Source organism: Mesoplodon densirostris, chromosome 11 (assembly GCF_025265405.1).
Source record: "Mesoplodon densirostris isolate mMesDen1 chromosome 11, mMesDen1 primary haplotype, whole genome shotgun sequence".
In the NCBI taxonomy this organism is placed as follows: Eukaryota; Metazoa; Chordata; class Mammalia; order Artiodactyla; family Ziphiidae; genus Mesoplodon; species Mesoplodon densirostris.
Window position 1 is genome coordinate 85,018,606 of NC_082671.1, and position 24,453 is coordinate 85,043,058.

At 40.0% G+C, this 24,453-nt stretch overlaps 1 protein-coding gene across 2 annotated transcripts in view; it reads right to left on the bottom strand.

Annotated features, from left to right (window-relative positions):
• The window catches only part of CFAP54 (cilia and flagella associated protein 54), a 310,560-nt gene extending 289,228 nt beyond the window's left edge, over positions 1–21,332 (bottom strand). For both annotated transcript variants that reach the window (XM_060113374.1, XM_060113373.1), the window contains exons 1-3: positions 21,004–21,332; positions 12,030–12,135; positions 8,815–8,958 (exon numbers count right to left, since the gene is read on the bottom strand). In XM_060113374.1, coding sequence (XP_059969357.1) covers positions 8,815–8,958; positions 12,030–12,135; positions 21,004–21,332 — 579 coding nt within the window. The remainder of the gene's footprint in view (positions 1–8,814; positions 8,959–12,029; positions 12,136–21,003) is intronic.
• Positions 21,333–24,453: the final 3,121 nt, after the last annotated feature.

Genomic DNA, 24,453 nt, shown 5'->3' on the forward strand with positions numbered 1-24,453 from the left:
AAGGGGGAAGTTTATAGCAATACAATCCCACCTTAAGAAACAGGAAACATCTCAAGTAAACAACCTGACCCTGCACCTAAAGCAATTAGAGAAAGAAGAACAAAAAACCCCCAAAGTTAGCAGAAGGAAAGAAATCATACAGATCAGATCAGAAATAAATGAAAAAGAAATGAAGGAAATGATAGCAAAGATCAATAAAACTAAAAGCTGGTTCTTTTTTTTTTTTTTTTTTTTTTTTTTGCGGTATGCGGGCCTCTCACTGTTGTGGCCTCCCCCGTTGCGGAGCACAGGCTCCGGACGCGCAGGCTCCGGACGTGCAGGCTCAGCGGCCATGGCTCACGGGCCCAGCCGCTCCGCGGCATATGGGATCCTCCCAGACCGGGGCACGAACCCGTATCCCCTGCATCGGCAGGCGGACTCTCAACCACTTGCGCCACCAGGGAGGCCCAAAGCTGGTTCTTTGAGAAGATAAACAAAATTGACAAACTATTAGCCAGACTCATCAAGAAGAAAAGGGAGAAGACTCAAATCAACAGAATTAGAAATGAAAAAGGAGAAGTAATAACTGACACTGCAGAAATACAAAAGATCATGAGAGATTACTACAAGCAACTCTATGCCAATAAAATGGACAACCTGGAAGAAATGGACAAATTCTTAGAAATGCATAACCTGCCAAGAATGAATCAGGAAGAAATAGAAAATATGAACAGACCAATCACAAGCACTGAAGTTGAAAATGTGATTAAAAATCTTCCAACAAACAAAAGCCCAGGACCAGATGGCTTCACAGGCGAATTCTATCAAACATTTAGAGAAGAGCTAACACCTATCCTTCTCTAACTCTTGCAAAATATAGCAGAGGGAGGAACACGCCCAAACTCATTCTACGAGGCCACCGTCACCCTGATACCAAAATCAGACAAGGATGTCACAAAGAAAGAAACCTACAGGCCAATATCACTGATGAACATAGATGCAAAAATCCTCAACAAAATACTAGCAAACAGTATCCAACAGCACATTAAAAGGATCATACAGCATGATCAAGTGGGGTTTATTCCAGGAATGCAAGGATTCTTCAATATACGCAAATCAATCAATGTGATACACCATATTAACAAGTTGAAGGAGAAAAATCATATGATCATCTCAATAGATGCAGAGAAAGCTTTCGACAAAATTCAACACCCATTTATGATAAAAACCCTGCAGAAAGTAGGCATAGAGGGAACTTTCCTCAACATAATAAAGGCCATATATGACAAGCCCACAGCCAACATTGTCCTCAATGGTGAAAAACTGAAACCATTTCCACTAAGATCAGGAACAAGACAAGGCTGCCCACTCTCCCCACTCTTATTCAACCTAGTTTTGGAAGTTTTAGCCACAGCAATCAGAGAAGAAAAGGAAATAAAAGGAATCCAAATAGGAAAAGAAGAAGTAAAGCTGTCACTGTTTGCAGATGACATGATACTATACATAGAGAATCCTAAAGATGCTACCAGAAAACTACTAGAGCTAATCAATGAATTTGGTAAAGTAACAGGATACAAAATTAATGCACAGAAATCTCTGGCATTCCTGTACACTAATGATGAAAAATCTGAAAATAAAATCAAGAAAACACTCCCATTTACCATTGCAACAAAAAGAATAAAATATCTAGGAATAAACCTACCTAAGGAGACAAAAGACCTGTATGCAGAAAATTATAAGACACTGATGAAAGAAATTAAAGATGATACAAATAGATGGAGAGATATACCATGCTCCTGGATTGGAAGAATCAATATTGTGAAAATGACTCTACTACCCAAAGCAATCTACAGATTCAATGCAATCCCTATCAAACTACCACTGGCATTTTTCACAGAATTAGAACAAAAAATTTCAAAATTTGTTTGGAAAAACAAAAGACCCCGAATAGCCAAAGCAATCTTGAGAACGAAAAACGGAGCTGGAGGAATCAGGCTCCCTGACTTCAGACTATACTACAAAGCTACAGTAATCAAGACAGTGTGGTACTGGCATAAAAACAGAAAGATAGATCAATGGAACAGGATAGAAAGCCCAGAGATAAACCCATGCACATATGGTCAACTTATCTTTGATAAAGGAGGCAGGAATGTACAGTGGAGAAAGGACAGCCTCTTCAATAAGTGGTGCTGGGAAAACTGGACAAGGACATGTAAAAGTATGAGATTAGATCATTCCCTAACACCATACACAAAAATAAGCTCAAAATGGATTAAAGACCTAAATGTAAGGCCAGAAACTATCAAACTCTTAGAGGAAAACATAGGCAGAACACTCTATGACATAAATCACAGCAAGATCCTTTTGGACCCACCTCCTAGAGAAATGGAAATAAAAACAAAGATAAACAAATGGGACCTAATGAAACTTCAAAGCTTTTGCACAGCAAAGGAAACCATAAACAAGACCAAAAGACAACCCTCAGAATGGGAGAAAATATTTGCAAATGAAGCAACTGACAAAGGATTAATCTCCAAAATTTATAAACAGCTCATGCAGCTCAATAGCAAAAAAACAAACAACCCAATCCAAAAATGGGCAGAAGACTTAAATAGGCATTTCTCCAAAGAAGATATACAGACTGCCAACAAACACATGAAAGAATGCTCAACATCATTAATCATTAGAGAAATGCAAATCAAAACTACAATGAGATATCATCTCACACCAGTCAGAATGGCCATCATCAAGAAATCTAGAAACAATAAATGCTGGAGAGGGTGTGGAGAAAAGGGAACACTCTTGCACTGCTGGTGGGAATGTGAATTGGTACAGCCACTATGGAGAACAGTATGGACGTTCCTTAAAAAACTAAAAATAGAACTACCATATGACCCAGCAATCCCACTACTAGGCATATACCCTGAGAAAACCATAATTCAAAAAGAGACATGTACCAAAATGTTCATTGCAGCTCTTATTCACAATAGCCCGGAGCTGGAAACAACCTAAGTGTCCATCATCGGATGAATGGATAAAGAAGATGTGGCACATATATACAATGGAATATTACTCAGCCATAAAAAGAAACAAAACTGAGCTATTTGTAATGAGGTGGATAGACCTAGAGTCTGTCATACAGAGTGAAGTAAGTCAGAAAGAGAAAGACAAATACCGTATGCTAACACATATATATGGAATTTTTAAAAAAATGTCATGAAGAACCTAGGGGTAAAACGGGAATAAAGACACAGACCTACTTGAGAATGGACTTGAGGATATGGGGAGGGGGAAGGGTAAGCTGTGACAAAGCGAAAGAGAGGCATGGACATATATACACTACCAAACGTAAGGTAGATAGATAGTGGGAAGCAGCCGCAGAGCACAGGGAGATCAGCTCGGTGCTTTGTGACCGCCTGGAGGGGTGGGATGGGGAGGGTGGGAGGGAGGGAGATGCATGAGGGAAGGGATGTGGGAACAGATGTATATGTATGACTGATTCACTTTGTTATAAAGCAGAAACTAATAAAAAAATAAAAATTTAAAAATTTAAAAAAGATCAGATCAGAAAGAAATGAAAAAGAAATGAAGGAAACAATAGCAAAGATCAATAAAACTAAAAGTTGGTTCTTTGAGAAGATAAACAAAATTGATAAACCATTAGCCAGGCTCATCAAGAAAAAAAAAGGAGAAGACTCAATTCATCAGAATTAGAAATTAAAAAGGAGAAGTAACAATTGACACTGCAGAAATACAAAGGATTATGAGATTATTACAAGCAACTATATACCAATAAAATGGACAACCTGGAAGAAATGGACAAATTCTTAGAAAAGCACAACCTCCCAAGACTGAACCCGGAAGAAATAGAAAATATGAACAGACCAATCACAAGCACTGAAATTGAAACTGTGATTAAAAATCTTCCAACAAACAAAAGCCCAGGACCAGATGGATTCACAGGTGAATTCTATCAAACATTTAGAGAAGAGCTAACACCTATCCTTCTCTAACTCTTCCAAAATATAGTAGAGGGAGGAACACTCCCAAACTCATTCTACGAGGCACCATCACCCTGATACCAAAACCAGACAAAGATGTCACAAAAAAAGAAAACTACAGGCCAATATCACTGATGAACATAGATGCAAAAATTCTCAACAAAATACTAGCAAAGAGAATCCAACAGCACATTAAAAGAATCATACAGCATGATCAAGTGGGGTTTATTCCAGGAATGCAAGGATTCTTCAATATATGCCAATCAATGAATGTGATACACCATATTAACAAATTGAAGGAGAAAAACCATATGATCATCTCAATAGATGCAGAAAAAGCTTTTGACAAAATTCAACACCCATTTATGATAAAAACTCTCCAGAAAGTAGGCATAGCGGGAACTTTCCTCAACATAATAAAGGCCATATATGACCAACCCACAGACAACACCATTCTCAATGGTGAAAAACTGAAACCATTTCCACTAAGATCAGGAACAAGACAAGGTTGCCCACTCTCACCACTATTATTCAACATAGTTTTGGAAGTTTTAGCCACAGCAATCAGAGAAGAACTAGAAATAAAAAGGATCCAAATCATAAAAGAAGAAGTAAAGCTGTTACTGTTTGCAAATGTCATGATACTATACATAAAGAATCCCAAAGATGCTACCAGAAAACTACTAGAGCTAATCAATGAATTTGGTAAAGTAGCTGGACATAAAATTAATGCACAGAATATTCTCTTTCATTCCTATACACTAATGATGAAAAATTTGAAAGAGAAATTAAGGAAACACTCCCATTTACTGTTGCAACAAAAAGAATAAAATACCTAGGAATAAACCTACCTAAGGAGACAAAAGACCTGTATGCAGAAAACTATAAAACACTGATTAAAGAAATTAAAACTGATACAAACAGATGGAGAGATATACCATGCTCTTGGATTGGAAGAATCAACATTGTGAAAATGACTCTACTACCCAAAGCCATCTACAGATTCAGTGCAATCCCTATCAAACTACCAATGGCATTTTTCACAGAATTAGAAAAAATTTTTCACAATTTGTATGGAAACATAAAAGACCCTTAACAGCCAAAGCAATCTTGAGAAAGCAAAACAGAGCTGGAGGAATCAGGCTTCCTGACTTCAGGCTCTACTACAAAACTACAGTAATCAAGACAGTATGGTACTGGCACAAAAACAGAAATATACATCAATGGAACAGGATAGAAAGCCCAAAGATAAACCCACAGACATATGGTCACCTTATCTTTGACAAAGGAAGCAAGAATATACAATGTAGAAAGAAGTCAGCCTCTTCAATAAATGGTGCTGGGAAAACTGGACAGGTACATGCAAAAGAATGAAATTGGAACACTCCTTTACACCACACAGGAAAATAAACTCAAAATGGATTAAAGACCTAAATGTGAAGCCAGACACCATAAAACTCTTAGAGGAAAACATAGGCAGAACACTCTATGACATAAATCACAGCAAGATCCTTTTTGACCCACCTCCTAGAAAAACAGAAATAAAAACAAAAATAAACAAATGGGACCTAATGAAACTTCAAAGCTTTTGCACAGCAAAGGAAACCATAGACAAGACGAAAAGACAACCCTCAGAACGGGAGAAAATATTTTCAAATGAAGCAACTGACAAAGGATTAATCTCCAAAATATACAGGCAGCTCATGCAGCTCAATATCAAAGAAACAAACAACCCAATCCAAAAATGAGCAGAAGACCTAAACAGACATTTCTCCACAGAAGAAATACAGATTGCCAGCAAACACATGAAAGGATGCTCAACATCACTAATCATTAGAGAAATGCAAATCAAAACTACAATGAGGTATCACCTCACACCGGTCAGAATGGCCATCATCAAAAAATCTACAAATTATAAATGCTGGAGAGGGTGTGGAGAAAAGGGAACCCTCTTGCACTGTTGGTGGGAATGTGAATTGGTACAGCCACTATGGAGAACAGTATGACTGTTCCTTAAAAAACCAAAAATAGAATTACCATATGACCCAGCAATCCCACTACTAGGCATATACCCTAAGAAAACCATAATTCAAAAAGAGTAATATACCACAATGTTCATTGCAGCACTATTTACAATAGCCAGGACATGGAAGCAACCTAAGTGTCCATCCACAGATGAATGGATAAAGAAGATGTGGTACATATATACAATGGAATATTACTCAGCCATAAAAAGAAACGAAATTATTTGTAGTGAGGTGGATGGACCTAGAGACTGTCATACAGAGTGAAGTAAGTCAGAAAGAGAAAAACAAATACTGTATGGTAACACATATACATGAAATCTAAAAAAAAAAATTTGTTCTGAAGAACCTAGGGGCAGGACAGGAATAAAGATGCAGACGTAGAGAATGGACTTGAGGACACGGAAGGGGGAAGGGTAAACTGGGATGAAGTGAGAGAGTGGCATGGACATATATACACTACCAAATGTAAAATAGATAGCTAGTGGGAAGCAGCCACATAGCACAGGGAGATCAGCTCGGTGCTTTGTGTCCACCTAGAGGGGTGGGATAGGGAGGGTGAGGGAGACGCAAGAGAGAGCGGATATGGGGATATATGTAAACGTATAGCTGATTCACTTTGCTATACAGCAGAAACTAACACACCATTGTAAAGCAATTATACTCCAATAAAGATGTTTAAAAAAAAAAGAAGTGGGAGGTAAGAGAGCAGAAGAGGTCTGCAACAGTTTCCTGCTTGGGTTACTGGCTGGAGCCAATTATGGAAGAAAAAAAGATGAGCTCAGTTTTGGACACGACAAGTATGAGATCTTTATGATGTTCACTGGATAGATAGGGAGTTCAGAAGAGAGATTTCGGCTAGAGAATCATCAGTACTACTGGGAGTGGAGAGTCTTAGTAACACAAATGAGCCTTAGTCTACCAGGCAGACTTCCTGCTTGGATACATGTAAACTATTTCTAGCCACCATGTAGTTGGTTTCACAGCTAGGGAAGCTGAATGGAAATGGAAGCAGAATAATTCAACAGTGTAAGAGAGAGATATGGAAGCCTGGACCAGGGTGATATAGGAGGGGCCTTAAAAATTCCAACTTTTCATTCAGCACTCTTCCCAATGGGGCACTGAGATATTACAGTTTATAAGAAATAAGGATTTGGTCATTCAGTTGGCCAAAATACATTTCTCATATGTATCTGGTCTTCATCCACAGTTCCTAGCTCTCCCCAAACCCTTGGAATTTCATAAGTGTTAAGAGTGACAAAGATATGTTCTGCTATGTTCATGAGGTACTTTTGGAAAGTGCCTAAGCATGGAGGTTAGTTGCCTGTGGAGCCAACCATGTGATTAGAGGTTTAGCACTTTCAGTCCCAGCCCCTGACCTCCAGGGAAGGGGGGAGGGGCTGGAAGTTGAATCTATCACCGATGGCCAATGATTCAATCAATCATGACTATGCTATGAATCCTCCATAAAAACCCAAAAGGATGGGGTTTGGGAAGCTTCCAGGGTGATGAACACGTGGAGGTGCTGGGAGAGTGGTGTGTCTGCAGAGGCCATGGAAGCCCCGCACCCTTTCCCCACACCTTGCTCTATGTATCTCTTCCCTCTGGCTGTTGCTGAGTTATATTATATCCTTTTATAATAAACCTGTAATCTAGTAAGTAAAATGTTTCCACAAGTTCTGTGAACCACTGCAGCAAATTATCGGGCCCAAGGAGGGGGTCGCGGGAACCTGTGATTTATAGCCAGTCAGTCAGAAGTACAGGTAATGACCTGAGCTTGCAACTGGCATCTGAAGTGGGAGGAGGTGGTTTTGTAAGACTGAACCCTCAAACTGTGGGATCTGACACTGTCTCTGGGTAGATGGTCAGAATTGAGTTGAACTGTAGGACATTCACCTGGTGTCCCAAGAATTATTTGTTGGTATCAGGATGCCCACCTGTCCCCGCCATACAATTTAAGCACCCACTCACATTGCCCAGTATTCTCATTCATGCACCTATGTTACAAACTGAATGTGCCTTCAAACATGCTTGAGCTTTTCTGCATATTAAACCACATGTTGTTTCCAAGGCCTAGAATAATCATTAAATTTGGAATAACATAGCCTTGCAGTCAGACTGATTAGGGTTCAAACACCAGCGCTGCCCACTGCTTTAAGGGGGCTGGGTTTCTCACTCTCCAGTAAGCCTCAGTTTCTTCATCTGTAAAAGAGGCATAATAGTACCCGTCTCTTAGGACTGCCATGAGGCTGCAAGATAACAATTCATATAATGCATTTAGAAGAGTACCTAGCACATGGTAACTGCTCTACCAGTGACTCATTGGTAGCAATTAACATAATAATACTGGTATAGTAGAAAAAAGCATAAAATTTCTTTTGTATCAAAAGATCTATGTTTCCTCTCCAGAGCCACTACTTATTATACTGTGTGATTAGCTTTCTTTTTCTCTCTTGTACAATAGGGATAATAACAGTATCTAACTCATAGAGTTATTGTGAGGATCCAATGTTTTCTAAAGTACTTTGTAGACTAAAAGCATTCTACCAATACTAGTTATAATAATAATAATAATAAATACTGTCTCCTGGATGAATAAGTGATTATAGTGACACAATCTCCAAAGCATCTTTACAAAATTTAATAAGTGCACTTTCTCATCCAGCACAGAAAATATTTATTAAGTAACTTACAGCACACAAGTAAATACCATGCTAAGCAAATGAAAGACATTTAGAAGCTGTCAAGTAAAGGACAGACTATTGCATAATCATAAATGGTAGCTATTTTAGCTACTGCTTTCATCTTACCGTATGCGCAGCACTTTTGTCTTCAAAGCCTTTTGGAAAAAAGACACTTTTGAATTGGTTCACATCTGCTTTATTCTCCTCAAAGTTGATGCTGAACTGCTGAAGATATCTCCCATAGCACTGTAAAAGGGCCAATTTATATTCCTGAAATAAAAAGAGGACTTGATGAAGGTTTCAAAATATCATTTTGCTTATCATTATTAAAATTAGGTAATATTCATATTATTCTTAATAGTGTCAATGTTGATTACTACTATTACTGCTATTAGAATCACCATGACACCATTATCCCTACTATTTCCAAACACAAACTTAACAGACACTGTGCTTGGCAATGCATGTGCATTATTTCATTTAATTCTCCTCACAACAAGCCAATTGTGAGATGAGACCATCATGACCTCAAAGATGGGAATATTCACCAGGGCACTGTGTGTGGTAATAACCTGGATATACTCAAAAACCAAAGGTTTAACCTCAACAGATCAAGGTAACCCACAAACTCAGTGAGAGAGGCAGAGGAGTTGCATAACCAGCCCTGCTTCTCTGATACCTCCTAAGCTCCAAAAAAGAAAGAAAGAGTAGGAGAGGGCAGAAAGGGAGGGACAAAAGGGGGAAGGAGGGAGAAAAGAAGGGAGGGAGAAAAAAGAAAAAAGGAAGGAAAGAAGGAAAGAAAAAAGGGAGAAGAGAAAAATGCAGGAGATGAGATGGCTCATCTGTCGACAGTCTCTGAAGTTACATCAGGACGAATCAAAAAAGCCTGAGCTGCTATGATTCTTGTTAGTTCTAATTCATGCTTACATTCCAATTACAAAGTCAGATGCCTCATTTCTGAAGCCCACGGGGCACAGTTGACCTGGAGAGTTTCAGGGCGGTGGATGTGAGCAGGGTTTTACATATGACTCAGCTGCAACCCTTTCTCTGCTTCCTCCCCTGCAACTGTGTTTCCAGGAAAAGCAGCTGCCCTGGGTGTGAACTGCCTATTGGGTGACCTCACCCCTCAGGAGGCACCACGGTCAAACGCTGTTTTGTTTCTATTTCTATTGTTTGTTACTTGCTCACTAATTCTGAATCTTTTCGCTCTAACTTTGATTCACATAATGAATTCAAATCTAGGTTCAAAACCAGCGTGGTCCAACAAGATGAGTTCTACTGTAACTAAAATAAAACTAGATTCTAGAAACCAAAGTAACCACTCAAGTTTGTTTCCAGGATTACAAATACCTTTACCGGCCCACTTTCCCGTCACTGAAAAGTAGTTAAAACCTTTTCTTTGTTCCTCTAAGTAAATTTGTAAATATCCTACCTGAAATATTCTGAATCCTTAGCCACTACCCAACATCAACTTGCTTGATCAACCTGTAAAATGCTCCTTCTTCTTCCTTCCAACCACCTGGATACTTCTCAAACCACCCCAAACTGGGCTGTGTATCACCAGCTTCTTATTATGTTGAGCAGAAGCATAAAAATAGGGGGGCACGCCTCTAATTCTGGTCAAAACTATTATTCTACTTCACATGAATATAGCTTACAAGTTGGATCTCACCTGGGGCTTTTTTCTGTGGTTTTCCAAACTCCGTATGGTCCAATTACATGGAGCTAAGATGATTCTCTAATTTGGGCAGCAGAAAATAGATCTTAGTGCTTCCTTATGAAAGTTCCTCCACATCTTAGCCTCTAATTGGTAACTTTCCCTCCCAGACCAAAAAGATTCAAGTCCATAAAGTAGAAATGGAGGAGGGAAATGAAGCTGAGAAACTAGATTGAGAAGACTTGAAACTGCCCCCACGGAGTTAACAGAAGCTCATGACAAATAGAAATTCGTAAGCTTGTCTTACAGAACAGATAAGGGAACGGCTGCTTGGTAAAACCGCTTTGTTTGTGAACTACCTTAACTGATTAAGCCCGCTTTAGTTTTGTTTTGTTTTGTTTTCTCCTCTTTCTTTTTTCCTCTCATAAATTGCATAACTTCCCAGCTTCACGCAGCTCGGCTGTTTCACAGGAACTTGGAGTCAGCTCTTGCCCACGGCGAACCGGCTGGGGCTGGTTGGGACCACTGACCCTAAAACTGGGCCTGCGCAGGTGACCCTTGAATGGCCTTTTGACGTCAGAGGCTGGAAAACTCCGCCCTCCGGTCCTGCTAAACGCCTCCATTTTGAATACACAGAAGCACGTAGTCCAGATGAACCTGCGCAGAACACCGACTACCTCACCATTTTCCGTACTTCGAGTCATCTTTCCCCGCCGTGCCTAAAACCACTCTGCTTATATCTCGTAAATATCCCCAACTCCCTCGCCTTAGGGGAGGCGGATCTGAGACTCGTTCTTCGCTTGGCTGCCTTGTGAATAAACTCTTTCTCTGCTGCAAACCTCAGCGGCTCAGCATTTGGCTCTCTCTGCGTGGGGAAAATGGACCTGGCTCGGTAACAGACTGAATACTGCTGGTGTCTGGCGTAAAATCACTTTGTGTAAAATAACTCTTAGTCCAAGGATCCCACGTGTGCCAAAGACTCATATTTAATTTGGAATAATTTGGGCCTGTGCCAGACCTTAGAGGGAAAATTCACATTTTCGTTCACTGAAAACCCAGCCATGGTGTGGTCTTATCAAACTTAAGTCTATGAGTCCACAGCAATCCAATACTTCCGCATTGCTATAGAACTAGAAAAAGGGCACAAAGTCGGTTGGAATACAACACCGAGCAAGAAACAGGGTATGTATGGAATGACCGCTGTAATTACTGATACATACAGCAAAATGTAAAGAAGGAGCTGAAAGTCATTAAAACAAGGCACCTGGAAGCAAGCAACATAGCAGCAAGGCCAGGAGCTATGAGAGTTGTCTGCTGGGCAAGGCCAGCCATGTGAAAAACAACAGGAAGTGGTGTCTGGGCTCCTTTGTATAAGGTAGGAACATGATGACTCAGCATTTCCTGTCGGGCGCCTACCACACCCTCTGTTAACTAGTGGCTGTGCTTATGCTTCGCCAGCCGTCTTTCTGTTCAGGAATCTCTCACCTCTGGAGAATCCCAACCACAAAATTTTAGAGTGAACACTTTTTTGGTTACTGTGCGTTATTAAAATTTGTATGTATTCCCTTATATTTTTCTAAGAAAAAAAATCAAATCATGTAAAATAGGAATGGTATCAAATCAAAAAGATAATAATTAGCCAAATGAGTTTCATTTGGGCTCTTTCTACTCCGGAGGTACTTACTTTCATTTCACAAAGTCTATCTCCAACCTTCAGAAGCTTTTCGTTGTAATAGGCAGCTGGCAGCCGGGGGGCGTATTTGGTCCAGATATTAAACAAAGAGGTGGCACTGTAAAAATCATAAAGTAAAATGATATCCTCAAAGTCAGCAGAAAACCTAAATTAGCAAGCAATACTTTGAAACTTACCTTGTGCTCTTTTTTTTTTTAAAGTATTCAGGTGGGGGGTTTTATAAATTCATTTATTTATTTTTGGCGCGTTGGGTCTTCCTTGCTTAGCACAGGCTTTCTCTAGTTGCGGTGAGCGGGGATCGGGGGCTGCTCTTCGTTGTGGTGCGTGGGCTTCTCATTGCGGTGGCTTCTCGTTGCGGAGCAGGGGCTCTAGGCACCCGGGCTTCAGTAGTTGTGGTTCATGGGCTCTAGAGCGCAGGCTCAGTAGTTGTGGTGCACAGGCTTAGTTGCACCACGGCATGTGGGATCTTCCCAGACCAGGGCTTGAACCCGTGTACCCTGCATTGGCAGGCGGATTCTTAACCACTGTGCCACCAGGGAAGTCCATGCTCTTTTTAATGTGCTTTATTGTTAATGTCTAATTATTGATAAACGTAATTATGGTTAAAAGTATTGTTTCCTTTATAACAAGCACTGATAGTTCTTTATACGCATTTTTAATGGTTTTAATTTTACTATTTTTTATTGGGGTATAGTTGATATATAATATTATATAAGTTTTAGATGTACAACATAGTGATTCACAATTTTATAGTTATTATCAAATATTGACCATATTTCCTGTGCTGTACAATATATCCTTGTAGCTTATTTATTTTATACATAGTAGTTTGTACTTCTTATTTATTTTATACATAGTAGTTTGTACCTCTTAATCCCCTACCTCCATCTTTCCCCTCCCCCTTCTAGAACAAACCACTAGTTTGTTCTCTATGTCTGGGAGTCCATTTCTTTTTTGTTATATTCACTAGTTTGTTGTATTTTTTAGATTCCACATAGAAGTGATATCATACAGTATTCGTCATTCTCTGTCTGACTTCTTTCACCTAGCATAATGCCCTCCAAGTCTATCCATGTTGTTGCAAATAGCAAGATTTTATTCTTTGTTATGGCTGAGTAATATTCCATTGTGTGCGTGCCCTCGTGTGTGTGTGATAAAGACATCTTCTTTATCCATTCATCTGTTGAACGACACAGGTTGTTTCCATATCTTAGCTATTATAAATACTGCTGCTATGAACATTGGGACTATACTCTTTGTATGCATTTTTTTTAATTGACTTTATTTTTTAGAGTAGTTCTAAGTCCACAGAAAAACTGAGCAGAAAGTATAGAGATTCCCTGTATACCACCATCTCCCACACAGGCACAGCCTCCTCCATTATCAACATCACCCACCAAAGTGGTACATTTGTTAACAATTAATGAACCTACACTGACACATCATTATCACCCAGTGTCCATAGTTTACATTAGTGTTTATCCTTGGTGTTGTTCATTCTATGGGTTTGGACAAATGTATAATGACATGTATCCACCATTGTATCATACAGAGTAGTTTCACTGCCCTAAAGATCGTCTGTGCTCTGCCTGTTCATCACTCCCTCCCCACTAACCCCAGGCAACCATTGAACTTTTTACTCTCTCCATAGTTTTGCCTTTTTCAAAATGTCATATAGTTGGAATCATATATATGTATCATTTTCAGATTGGCTTCTTTCACTTAGTAATCTGCATGTAAGATTCACCCATGTTTTTTCCATGGCTTGATAGCTTATTTCCTTTTAGCATTGAATAATATTCCATTGTCTGTATAGACCACAGTTTATCAGTTTACTTACGGAGAGACATCTTGTTTGCGTCCAAGTCTTAGCAATTTGAGTAAAGCTGCTATTAACATCCTTGTGCAGATTTTCATATGGACATAAGTTTTCAACTCCTTTGGGTAAATACCAAGGATCACAACTGCTGGATTATATGGTAAGAGTGTGTTTAGTTTTGTAAGAAAACATCAAGCTGTCTTCAAAAGTGACTTGTACCTCTTTGCATTTCCACCAGCAGTGAATGAGAATTTTCCTGTTGACCCACATCCTTGTCAGCATTTGGTCTTCTTATTGTTCTGAATTTTGGTCATTCTAATAGTTGTGTAGTGGTATCTCGTTGTTTTAACTTGCATCTTCCTGATAACATATGATTTAGAGCATCTTTTCATATATGTATTTGCCATTTGTGTATCTTCCTTGGGTAGATGTCTGTTAAGTTTTTTGGCTCGTTTTTTTTTTTTTTTTTTTTCGGTACGCGGGCCTCTCACTGTTGTGGCCTCTCCCATTGCGGAGCACAGTCTCCGGACACGCAGGGTCAGCGGCCATGGCTCACGGGCCCCACCACTCCGCGGCATGTGGGATCTTCCCGGACTGGGGCACGAACCCGCGTTCCCTGCATCGGCAGGCGGACTCAACCACTGCGCCACCAGGGAAGCCCTTGGCTTCCTTTTTTTTTTTTTTTTTTTTTTTTTTCCTTTTTGCGTTATGTGGGCCTCTCACTGTTGTGGCCTCTCCCGTTGCGGAGCACAGGCTCCGGATGCGCAGGCCCAGCGGCCATGGCTCACGGGCCCAGCCGCTCCGCGGCATATGGGATCCTCCCAGACCGGGGCACGAACCCGTATCCCCTGCATCGGCAGGCGGACTCTCAACCACTGCGCCACCAGGGAGGCCCCCTTGGCTTCCTTTTTAAATCAGGTTGTTTGTTTTCCTAATGCTGAGTTTCTAGAGTTCTATGTATATTTTGGATAGTAGTCCTATCAGATATGTCTTTTGCAAGTATTTTCTCCCAGTCTGTGGCTTGGCTTTCATTCGCTTGACAGTGTCTTTCACAGGGCAGAAAATTTTAATTTTAATGAGGTCCAATTTATCAATTCTTTCTTTCATGGATCGTGCCTTTGGTGTTGTATCTTAAAAGTCATTGTCAAACCCACGGTCATCTAGATTTCTCCTACATTATCTTCTAGGAGTTTTACAGCATTGCATTTTACATTTAGGTTTGTGATCCATTTTGAGTTAATTTTTGGGAAGGATGTAAAAGTCTGTGTCTAGATTCAATTTTTCACATGTGCATGTCCAGTTGTTCCAGCACCATTGTTAAAAACACTGTCTTTGCTCCATTGTATTAACATTACTCCTTTGTGATAGACCAGTTGACTATATTTATGTCAGTCTGGGCTCTTTATTCTGTGCCTTTGATCTATTTGTCCATTCTTTTGCCATACCACGCTGTCTTGGTTAGTGTAGCTTTATAGTAAGTCTTGAAGTCAGGTAGTGTCAGTCCTCCAACTTTGTTCTTCTTCAGTATTGTTTTGCCTATTCTTGGTCTTTTGGCAACATGAATATTTTTCATTTCATTTTCACAACAACTGAGATGGGTAATATCAGTGTCCAAAATATACAGTTGATGAAACTGAGGCAGGGTGCATCTATGCTCGTAGCCAGTATATTACTGGGCCTTCCAGTCCTCTGGAATATGAACTCCCTGAGGGCAAGGACCTCGTGTATATTATTCATTGCCCAGCCCCCAAGAGTAGTGAATGTCTAGTATATGTCAGTACTCAATACACACTTGTTGAAAGAATGAATGAATGAATATAAACGACTAGGGAAAAGAATTCCTTGTTCTTTTTTTTTTTTTTTTTTTGCTTTTTTTTGCTTTTCTGTAGAGAGTTCCAGGGTTCAAATACCCAGTCAGTTTAGGGCTATGCTTCCTACATGGTTTCTGATCAGAATTCAAAGGGTAGCAGATCACTGCCTGTTTTGTTCACTCATTTAGTTAATATTTACTCCTTCCCCCTCTCTCAGAAATTATTAATGCTTCTAGGAAAAATCCAAATTTCTCTTAGCAGTCGTCCAGTCCTATCTCATAAATTTCTACATAAGAATGGTGTTATGGACAATATGTGCATCCCATCAAAATTCATATGTTGAAGCCCTAATCCACAGTGTAGCTGTATTTGGAGAGGGAGACTCTAAGGAAGTAATTAAGGTTAAATGAGGTCATAAGGGTGGGGCCCTAGTCCACTGGGATTAATCCATTCTAAAAAGAGACACCAGAGAGCTTGTTCTCTCTCCCTCTCTCTCTCTCTAACCGCCCCACCCCCATCCCATCTCTGTCTCTCTGTGCTTGCACAGAGGAAAGGCTATATGAGAACAAAGTGGACATCTGCAAGCCAGGAAGAGAGCTCTCACCAGAAACTGCTCCTGCCAGACCCTTGTCTGGGACTTTTAGCCTCCAGAACTGTGAGAAAACAAATTTCCGTTGCTTAAGCCACCCAGTCTATGGTATTTTGTTATGGCAGCCCAAACTGACTAATTAGTAATTACTAGTTAGTAATTAGTAGCCCAAGCTGACTAATACAGACAGGAAGCTAAACTTAAGGACTGAAGATGGCTCTAGTATCAATATTTACCATGTACACGTTGGGGTATTAATGGAACAACCTCAACAGAAACATGTCAGTTAATTCATTTAGGTAATTAAATGAGTGACAAGGGAAGAGGGGGTACAGGGTATTCCTACCTTCATGGACTGATTAATAATATTTAGGGGTAGGAAATATATATACATGTACCTTGTAGTAAATAACCATGCCAAATAAAGAGTGTGGCAAATACAGCCCATAGAAGTTTAAAAAGGTAAATGTGTTTTGCTTTGTTTGTTTGTTTTACCCTTTTCATGTTCATTTGCTGCTTCATGAAATGCTATAGTATTAGAATAAATATAATGAATCCAAGAAATTCACCAAGTCTTGATAGAATTCTTAAATTATGTAGATGAAAGAGTTAATTCTTCCAAACCTTACAGATGAGATGATGATGAGTAGGTTTGTTACTCATAAAAGAAAAATACCAGCTTCGTTAAATCAATCAAGGTTATATAATAAGAGAATTTTTTTCTTAAGTGTACCATAAGTTCAAGTTAAGACTGCTCATTGGGAATGGCTTACATAATAATTAAATCAGGGAAATATAATACATACTATGTAATGTATATCATTTAAGAAAAGAACGTTAATATATTTTGGTTTGCTATTTGATTATAGCTGCTGTTGGATACTTAGAATTTTCTAAAACAAAAATCATAACTGTATAAACAGAATATCAAAATTTTATGTGCTTATAACAAAAGCATACCTTTAAAATATATCACACTCTAAATTTAAGGACATTGCTGATATGATCAAAATCTATATTTTAGATAAAGTGAATTTTTATGCTTACAGAAGTTCCTGTAGTTATAAAAAGAAACAATTTTTGATTTTAAAAAATAACCATCTGTCAAATATGTTATAAAAACAACTCCTACCTCCTGTACTCCTAACTGGTCTCCACATCACCATCATTGCCCCATTTGGACAAAGTCACCAAAATATTTTAAAACAAAAATCACATAAGGTTAATTCTTTGTCAAAAACTAGGCAATGGTCTCCCGTTGCATCTGGAATAAATGCAGACTCTATAAATGGCCTCTAAAACCTTCCACAGCCCTACCTACTCCTCTAATCTCATCTCATACCACTGCACCCACACTCTCCACACTGTGCTAGACAGGGCTCTGTCCTGTCCTTCCTTCCTCCAAAGGCCTCCGACTCTTTCCTGCCAAGATCGTCCCACATGCTTGTTCCCTCTGTTTATCCTCTCTCCTTGCTGGTTGACTGCCAGGCGCTGGCTTTCTCTAGTTGTGGTGAGCAGGGGCTACTCTTCATTGCGGTTCGAGGGCTTCTTATTGCGGTGGCTTCTCTTGTTGCAGAGCACGGGCTCTAGGCGCTCGGGCTTCAGCAGTTGTGGCATGCAGGCTCAGCAGTTGTGGCTCATGGGCTCTAGAGCACAGGCTCAGTAGTTGTGGTGCACAGGCTTAGTTGCTCCGTGGCATGTGGGATCTTCCTGGACCAGGGCTCGAACCCGTGTCCCCTGCATTGGCAGGCAGATTCTTAACCACTGCATCACCAGGGAAGCCCTACTGCCAGGCATCCTTCTAATCTCAGCTTAATGTCACCTCCCTCACCATTCCTTTGAAGGCAGGTCTCCGCTGTGTTGCCATTAAGCCTGTGCTCAAGTGTTATCTACTCCAACCACCTTATTGAAAATTGCAACCTCCTGTCTCCCACTCCATAACCCTTCCTCTCTTTTTCTCCCTAGCATTTATCATTTTCTAGGTCACCATAAAATTACTTCTTTTATATGTTTATTGTCTATTTCCCCCTCTAGAATATAAGCACCAAGAGAGCAGGATTTTTGTCTGGTTCATTGCTGTATCCCCAGCAGTTAGTGCAATACCTGGCACACATAAGCTCTCAGTAGCTTCTTCATAGCCCTTGTTTGTGTGTTGACTTAGTGACTCATTAAAGGCCTATCTCCCTCTCTCTATAAGCACAGATTCCCATATCTATTTTGTTTATCACTGTATAACCCATGACTAGTGCAGGCCCTGGCATATAGTAGGCACTCAATAAAAAATTATTCTGTAAATAAATGGCTAAATATGTGAGAGATTAGATGGCAAAGGTCCATGTCAATCCTTAATGTTTGTGACTCTCTGTTTAAAGATGGGGCAGATACTGTATTTACCAGTTGACCCAGGTCTACAGTTATTGAGAATGCAAGGGTAATTCTTGAATTCTTTCAATGCCAAATACTCACTGAATGTTCACTATGTCCCAACCCTCAGGGTAGGTGATAGAGCAATGAAAAAGAGGCTCATCGTCATCAGGGAGCTTACACATTCTAATCAGGCAGATAGACAGTACAAAAGAAAAGAAACAAATACAAGTATAAATTGATGGGTGAACCTGCATTTGATATGAAAGGCCACTCTAAGGAGGTAACAACTGAGCTAAGGCCTGAAAGAAGAGAAGGAGCCAGATATTTGAAAAGTTAAGAAAAGAACATTTCAGACAAAGGAGGCATCAAATATAAAGTCCCTGGGGTGAGAAACAGAAGGATCTGTTTCCCTATAAAGTCCTGAGACAGAAGTGAGGAATGAGCTGAGATGAGAGAGGCAGGCAAGGCCAGAGCCTCAGACCCTGGAAGACACCAGAAGTAGTCTTAATTTTATTCTAAATGCAAAGGGAAACAAAAGTCTTTAGATAGGGGAGTGGGTGATTTATTTATAAAGGTTACCCTGACTGCTACGTGAAGGATAGATTTGAGACTCAAGTAGCCGCAGGGAAAATTTGAGATGGTGATGGTTTGAACTAGAATGTTGGTAGTGGAGATGGGAAGATAAACTGCTATGTAAGGCACCAAAACAGAAACATTTTCAATATAAATATATGTAGCTTAGCTACGTAATGTGCTTTCCTTAGTCAATTCTTGGTTCTCATCTTACTTGGCCCATCAGCATGATTTGCCACAGTTGATTGATCATTCCTTCCTCCTTAAAATACTTTCAGTACACCACACACTTACTGGTTTTCCTCTACCTCTTTAGCCGCTCCTTCTTAGTCTCTGCCAGTTTCTTCTTATCTTCCCAACTTGTCAGTGTTGGAGGGTCCCAGGGTTAAGTCCATGGACTCTCCTCTTCTCCATCTACACTCACGCCCTTAGCTATTCCATCAAATGTCAAAGCTTAAATATCATCAATATGCTGATGAATCCCAGTGTACTTCTCCTCTGACCTCCAGACTCAAATGTCCAACTACCTACATAATAGCTCTGCCTGGATGGTGAATTACATCTCAATCTTAATATATATAAAAACTAAACTCTTCATCTCCCTCACTTCTGCCCGAAACCTGTCCTTCCCACAGTCATAATCCCACCCCAGGACCTTTACACTTGCCATTCTCCCTGTGTGGCCAACTCTTTCTACAGAAATCCTCATCACTTACTACCATAACATCTTCTCATCTTTCTCAAAGGTCACTTTTCCTGACTTTCCTTGACCATGCTCCCTGCCATCCCATTTTAAATTATAACACCCATCTGACATCCTCATCTTCCTCCCTGCTCTAGTTTTCTCCCTAGCACTTATCTCCTTGTAAAATAATTTCCTTACATATTTGTTTAGTGGCTGTCTGTAGTCACAAAAATACATGCTCCATGAGGCTATGAATTTGTATATCTTTTAACTTGATGTTTTCCTAGTTCCTGGAATAGAACCTGATATTTAGGAGGTGCTCAATAAATATGTAGTTAAATGCATGAATGAATAATAAACATAAGTTAAAACTATTTCTTCATATTAAATACATGGATGAAAAATATAAGATGAAGCTATTGGCTATTCTGGTATTCTTTGCCACTTGTCTACATTTCTAGCTGTTCAGTTTGCAGTGTTTTGACTGGGAAAGAAAGATGGTAACACAAACAGGAAAGAACCTTAAAAACAGGTAGTCTGCAGTTCAAGATAATAACATGGTGATAGAATCCAAAAAAAGGCAAAAGTGCAAAATGAGTCACAAAATCAAGAAAAAGTCACTGTGATCCTAGTAACAATATAAAAAGGAATAAAGTACAAATGTTCACAGAATGACATACTTCATGGCATCAAGAATTAACTTTTTCATGAACCTGAGCTACCTCAAAGTTATTCCTTTTCCTCCATGTACAAAATTGTACCCACAACATGGAAAGTTGTGAAAACTGTGAGTGAGCCAAAAATTTATTGGCATGGATTAGCAATTAGAAGACACTCAGAAACAGAAATGGTGAGTTATGAAACATTTCTTTGTTGATTTTTATTCTGACCCGAGCAGGAAGCCAAGATACATTTACCAGGAATTAAGGATTGTAATAGCGATGAGTCTCCACTTCTTAAACTTTGTTTATATCTCCAGGGCCCTTTGGCCAGGTTCTGAGTCCGCAACACTGACCCAGCTCCGGGACTACCACCTGCATCCTCAAAAGCATCTCCTCCTTTGGCCCCGGGAGTTGCCCTTCTCCAGACAGCGCCCGCCCCCGAGCCCTGCCTCTGCTTACCAACGCCGGTGGAACTCATGCTCCTTTTTCTCCGTTGTAGCTAAAGCCTTCTTTCTCTTCATAAAGCCTAGCAACTCCTGGATCTCCTTCTCACAGGAGGCCAGGAGTGGGTTTTTAGCGTCCAGCGGCCCATAAAACACTGCGAGGGGCAACAAGTCCTCGCGGCAGGTCGAGCGAGGCAGTGGGCTGGGAGAGCTCGCCTTTGGCTCCAGGGTTAACTCTGAGATCGCAGTCGAGGTCGGGGGCGGGGTCGGCGGCGGTCCTGGCGGCGACACAGACGTGGGAGACACGTTGGATGGAGAGGTCGAACAGGTGCCTTGCGCCGCCATGTTGACCAGACCCGGGCCTGACCAAGAGTGTGTGTGTACACGCGGTTGCCTGGCGACGGTCTCGTGGCAACCAGGCATCCGCGCGCTCTCGGGAAAACACAGCGGCCCCTGGAGGGCAAAGGAAGAAAAAACCCGGTCCAGAAAGCAATGTTGCTCCTGAGGTGCTTTTGCTCTCTGGCTCATCGCTGTATGAGATGAGAAAGGAGAGAAGGTTCTGGGCAGAGAGCGAATAGGAGTGCCAGAAACTTAGGATCACAAATCCAAACTATACGTTTTCCATTTCGACCACTTAATAATGATGATCACTAATATGTGCCAGGCATTGTTCTAAGCATTTGGAACATAATCTCATTTACTTCATTTAATCATCGTTATAGCTTTACAATTTAGGATATTATTAGTATCTCCATTTCACAGTTTAAGAAACCAGAGTTTAGGGAGGTTAGTCATTTGACCAAGGTCAGAGTAGGGTCAGGGACCAGGTCTCAGCTTTCTGACTCCAAAGCCTGTGCTCAAAATGAACAGGCTATATTGACCATCCCCCAAGACTAAGCTTAACAGTCGAATTGAAATTAGGGTAATATCTGACAGCAGTTTAAGAATGAAGTGCATGCAACTGATCCATTCTGGTCCCTCTTTTTGCACCCTGAGGTCTGTAACTGCAGATGATTTTGGTGTCTAGTAGTTACAATTACTCTATGTTTATTCATTTATATTTCAGCTTTATCCTAATTATCACTATATTTTAAATTCATGAGCATTTTACTCAGCCTTAACCTTTGGACATTAATGTGTACTAATGCTTGAAGTGTTAACTCTCTAAAGACTTTTGCATTTTAAACAGGGATTTTAGGAGACTTTGCTTCTGAAGGGGAAACTATGGCCTCGAGGGAAATATTTGGGGGCAAGGGAAGTTTTTCTTTCCCTGCATTATGGGCAAGAGTAAGTTTATATATTTAAAGTATGAGTTTCCAACCAGTACAGAACTTGCTTTCTTTATAAATTATGCAGTGCCAAAAATTATCTAAGAGAAGGATCAGAAATATTTGATGGCTTAGGAAAATAGGTCTTTAACACTGAAAACTGTTACTGGTTCTGTCAAACTTAAAAATAAATAAAGACAGTAACCGTAACACCCTGTGAGCCCAATTTCCCATTTAAGATTAAGAAGCTTATTGGACCACAGCCTGATTTCTTTCAGGTCTGACCTAATTTCTTGCAGACTCTGTGGACCTGTGCTAATTTGTGAGGCTGGCCTAATATGTCATGTGTACTATACTCTAATATTCTTTGAAGGCAAATGATGATGATTTTGCTTTTCAAGGCAGGTAATTATGGCCCAAGAACCCTCCTGGCAAGCAGCGAGGTGCTCTGACACCAGACTGAAAGGAATTCAATTCTCCAATCAGGATGTAGAAATCTTCTTTGATCAAGATTTTATCTTGTCTTTAAGTGAGCAGGAAAAATGTTAAGACTTTAAAGAATTTAGGCCTAAAGAAAGAATTTATCCTTGGAGCATTTACAAAAAGTATTAATAGACCTTTTAAAAAAAATCAGCTGGGTAAATTCTTTCTCTTCTCATCTTCTCCTTGTTCTTACATAACAGACGTGTCCACTTCAGATCAAAAGCTGGTGTAATTTGCCACTGAGTACTATCTTTTATATTGATGAAAGTGAAGCTGCAGGATAAATGTAAATTAAAGTGGTCACAGAGGAGGAAAGACAATAAAAATAAAACAGATAAAGTGGATTTCTCCCCGCTTGATCTGGCTGCTCTCAGAAACAACCTTTCATAGTGCAGACACATTTCAAAGTCACTAGTAAAAGAAAATGTGACTAATTAAATTCAAATACTTGAATTATGAAACATTGCATCTTAGTCATTTCCCTCCTTGCACACACTAAAGTTAACAATGCATAACTTTCAGTAGTTTTTGAAAGCTTGTCTGCATATTTAAATGGGTGCTATACTCTGAATCATCATTGTGGTAAGATGGATATTTCCATTTTCTTCAGTTTAAATTATATTTAAATCATTTTAAAAAACATTTTTCGAGATGTTATCTTTCTTGTAATGAGATGCAGCTATTAGAATACCTTCTCTATTTCCTTGTCACTTTGCTTTATTCTTTTTACTGTAGTGAAAGAATAGAGCTCTGCAACTGCCTGACAGGGCTAAATAATGTAAATAGCTTCCTTATAAGTAATGTAAATTGCTGTTTCCTTATAATTAGTGTCTTTGCAGGCTGCAAGGATCCTTTCTGTCCATTCAAGAGTCTTTATCATTTAAATTTACTGTTAGAGAAAGAATAAATAAGGTTAATACTCTTTCTATTCCTAATTTAGTTGTTAATCATTTGGACTGTCCCAAAAATGTACATTTATATGGCATTAAAAAAAAAAAAAAGCACAGGGCCTCCCTGGTGGCGCAGTGGTTGAGAGTCCGCCTGCCGATGCAGGGGATACGGGTTCGTGCCCTGGTCTGGGAGGATCCCATATGCCGCGGAGCGGCTGGGCCCGTGAGCCATGGCCGCTGGGCCTGCGCATCCGGAGCCTGTGCTCCGCAACGGGAGAGGCCACAACAGTGAGAGGCCCGCATACCGCAAAAAGAAAAAAAAAAAAAAAAAGCACAAAGATCTCCCTTTCCTACCTCACTATCTAATATTTAGACTTTTTTAACTTCATGCTTTTGTTCAGTGAAATACAGCCATTTCTTTAGTGTGTCACAAATGCATAGATGAACTGCACATTCCCTGCAAGAAGCAGATGGCACATACACAACTAACCCCAAAGAAGGCATGCTGTGAAATATGCTGTGATAAAGATCTTTTAAATGCTGTAAGAACCCCAAGAAGAAGCTTGGGATTTGAGAGAGAACAGAGGATTCTAGAGGAGGTGATGTTTTAGCCCTGAACCATAACTGTCCTTCATTAATAGAAAAATCCTTGCAATAGGGATTTGCCTATTTACTGTGATAACCTAGCACTGAAGACTGGCCACTGGCAGAGTATATAAATGAGTGAATGAAAAAAAAGTAAGATGAACATTTAGAAGGATATCCCACATCTTACAAATGACCCAATTTTGTTCCTTTTTATGGCTGAGTAACATTCCATTGTAT